General features: G+C 48.7%; 2 protein-coding genes across 2 annotated transcripts in view; one reads left to right on the forward strand and one right to left on the reverse strand.

The window, feature by feature from the left end:
• The window catches only part of LOC105547309 (zinc finger protein 506-like), a 215,032-nt gene that overhangs the window by 85,708 nt on the left and 125,913 nt on the right, over nt 1–3,411 (reverse strand).
• The window catches only part of LOC105547301 (zinc finger protein 253-like), a 53,046-nt gene continuing 49,849 nt past the window's right edge, over nt 215–3,411 (forward strand). The window contains 1 exon segment of the mRNA XM_011990850.1: nt 215–382. Within this exon segment, the coding sequence (XP_011846240.1) occupies nt 380–382 (3 nt within the window). The 5' untranslated portion in view covers nt 215–379.

The following is a 3,411-nucleotide window of genomic DNA, read 5'->3' on the forward strand; positions in this document are numbered from 1 at the left end:
AGCCTGGGCAATAAGAGCTAAACTCCGTCTCAGAGGGGAAAAGAAAGAACGAAAGAAAGAAAAGGCTGCAGCCTAGGCTGCCACTCTTTCTTCACTCAGCCCAGTATGTGATCACATCTTCTGTCACTCAGCGACTGAGGGGGCGGGGCCTTAAGTATTATCCAATCAGGGACGCTGGGCTGGAAACCGTCCAATCAGGAACGCAGCTGGAACGAACAGAATGGTTTATGGGGGCCTTTGTTTCTCGCTGCAGCGGGAGCTCCAGGTTTATCTTGTGATGTGTGTCCTGTACTTATAGAGACCCAGCCTCTGTGGCCGTGTAACCTGCAAGTATTGAGAGAGCCACAGCTAAACCCCGGGACCCCCTGGAAGCCTAGAAATGGTGAGTGCCGGGTCCAACCTCCGGAGAGAGGGGAGGGGCTGGTTGAAACCGGTGGGAAGTGGCTCTGGCGGGACTCTGCCTCCTCACAGTCAGCTCCACAATCTGCCGCCCGAGTTCTCCCTGCCCAGCTCGGCCTCAGTCTCCTTCAGCCATAAGATGGCGGCTGCGGTAACAGCCGGGGCCCTGTCTCTTCCCTGTCTCTTCCCGGCACAGTGACTGTGCCCTGGCCTGAAGCCCTCTTTCAGCAGCTCTGCACCCGCAGCACCGCGTCTCTCCCAGATCGTGCAAGCCCCACGGGAGGGTCGTCAGGGGAGAATCCTTACTCGGGGTGCGGATTCATGAATGGGAAGAGTTTTGGTCCGTGGGGTTGTTAGAAACAAGCGCTCGGTGCCGCAAAACAAAACAAAACAAAAAACCACCCAGAACTTAGAAAATTTCACAAGAAGGCATATTTACTTCTGAAGAAGGGTGCTGCTCGCGTCTATCTTGATCGCAAGAGCACACCGAAGAAAGGAAGGTTTTTTTGTTTTTTTGTTTTTTTTTTGAGACGGAGATTTGCTCTCGTTGCCCAGGCTGAAGTGCAATGGCGCGATCTCGGCTCACTGCAACCTCTGTCTCCCGGGTTCAAGTGAATCTCCTGCTTCAGCCTCCCGAGTTGCTGGGGTTACAGGCATGCGTCACCACGCCCGGCTGATTTTGTATTTTTAGTAGAGATGGGGTTTCACCATGTTGGTCAGGCTGATTTTGAACTCCCGAACTCAGTTGATCCGCCCGCCTCGGCCCCCTAGTTAGAAAGGGGTTTTTAACCCTAACGCCGTTATTGTCTTTGTGTCTTTCCCCCGGTGGCCGGGGTCTGACCTCACAATCTAGGCCTACCCGATTGGCTACTTTCCAAATAAGGAAGGGGTGCGGGTCGCAGATTGGAACTGGCGGTTTGGGTTGCTTACAGAGCGGGTGTCTAGGTACAAGGAGGTACAAAAAAGTTGGTCCTAAAAACAAGGAACAAGAAAGGCCTTTGAAGAGGAGTCTATTATATCTGTCAGGGTTCACAGTTTCTCTTTTCTCCTATTAAAAATTGATGGGGCCGGGCGCGGTAGCTCACGCCTGTAATCACAGCACTTCAGGAGGTCGAGGCGGGTGGATCACGTGAGGTCAGGAGTTGAAGACCAGCGTGGCCAAAATGGGGAAACCCCGTCTCTACTAAAAGTACAAAAATTAGCTGGGTGTGATGGCGAATGTCTGTCGTCCCAGCTAGTCGAAAGGCAGAGGTGATAGAATCGCTTGAACCCGGGAGGCGGAGGTTGCAGTGAGCTCACATCGCGCCACTGCACTCCAGCCTGGGCGACAGAGCAATTATGTCTGAAAACAAAAAAGTGTGAGAGTCACTGCAAAAATATGAAATAATTTAGTCAAAGAGTGATTCAAGAATTGTAGAGCACCCAGCTATAGTTTGTAGTTTGTGGTCCATGGAGGGGCTTGAAGAAAAGACATTTATAAAATGCCTGATGGCCGGGTGCAGTGGCTGGCCTTCCCAGCACTTTGGGAGGCTGAGGCGGGAGGATCACGAGGTCAGGAGTTCAAGACCAGCCTGACCAACATAGTGAAACCCTGTCTCTACTAAATATACAAAAATCAGCCGGTCATGGTGACAACGCGCCTGTAATCCCAGCTACTGGCAAGGCTGAAGCAGGAGAATGGCTTGAACCTGGGAGGCGGAGGTTGCAGTGAGCCGAGATGGCGCCACTGCACTCCAGCCTGGGCAACAGAGACTCCATCTCAGACAAAAAATAAAATAAAACAAAATGCATGATGAAGAAAACAAATTCAATAATTGGTTAGGTATAGTTACATAGTTCCTTAATTTGTACAATCAAGGTGGAAATTTCCTGGTTATGTAATCAGAGCTTAGTTGGCAGTTTATAGTTGTTTAAGCCTGAAGTTTTTTCCCCTAATGTAGTAATTTACCAAAAAATGCACGTGAGTTTAGATTTTTGTTTTAGAAGTAGGAATCTGGGGACTAGAGCCTCCTCAGTCTAATTGCTTGCCACTTAGTTATTTTCACACCCCACAGGGGACTGATTGTCCCTGGCATTTTTCACATGTGTCCCAAGCAGGGCCTCAAGTGTACCCCATGTTCCTCAATTAATCATTTTTTTAAAAAGCATTGCTTAACAATATTGAAAAGATTTTCTGTTAGTAAATATTTCCAATGTGAAGAGGGCACAGACTAATCCCCTGACACTGTATTGTAAAAAATATCTGTGCCTCTTTTTCTTTTATTTTTCCAGAGAACCTACCAGAATGTTTTTGGGTCAAGATTTCCCTTTTGAAGCCGGGCGCAGTGGCTCACGCCTGTAATCCCAGCACTTTGGGAGGCTGAGGTGGGCAGATCACGAGGTTAGAAGATGGAGACCACCTTGGATAACACAGTGTAATCTCGTCTCTAGTGAAAATACAAATACTTAACTGGGAGTGGTGGCATGTGCCTGTAGTCCCAGCTACTCAAGAGGGTAGGGTAGGAGAATCGCTTGAACCCGTGAGGTGGAGGTTGCAGTGAGCCGAGATCGTGCCACTCCACTTAGGCTGTTTTAGTACTTTCTGGGGATAAACCAAGATACCCACCATGGCTATGTCTGCTAGAGTGTCTAGTGACTATTAGCTCTTTGGTCATTTTCTCCCATAGGACCACCTTAAGTATGGAGTGTAGCCTCTCAAGGGAGCAGGTGGCAGCTTTGGGGCTGAAAGGCATCTCCCTGGATTCTCTTGGCGAGGACAGAAAAATAGTGAAAAAAAAATAGTGAAAAGTTCGTGAAAAAACACTCCAAAAGACAAAAAAATTGACCGCAGTGAGATGGCGTAAAAACTTACAAAGTAAAATGCACCTGGTGCACTCACTGGGGCATAGCGCAGTGTCTCCTGGGAGGGTCGTTATTCAGCATGTAACGGAGCAGGATGGGGTGGGTGATTGGATCTGTACCTTGAAAAGATTTCTTTTCTTTTTTTTTTTTTTTTTGAGACGGAGTCTCGCT

The sequence above is a fragment of the Mandrillus leucophaeus genome, unplaced genomic scaffold (assembly GCF_000951045.1).
Source record: "Mandrillus leucophaeus isolate KB7577 unplaced genomic scaffold, Mleu.le_1.0 Scaffold11, whole genome shotgun sequence".
In the NCBI taxonomy this organism is placed as follows: domain Eukaryota; kingdom Metazoa; phylum Chordata; class Mammalia; order Primates; family Cercopithecidae; genus Mandrillus; species Mandrillus leucophaeus.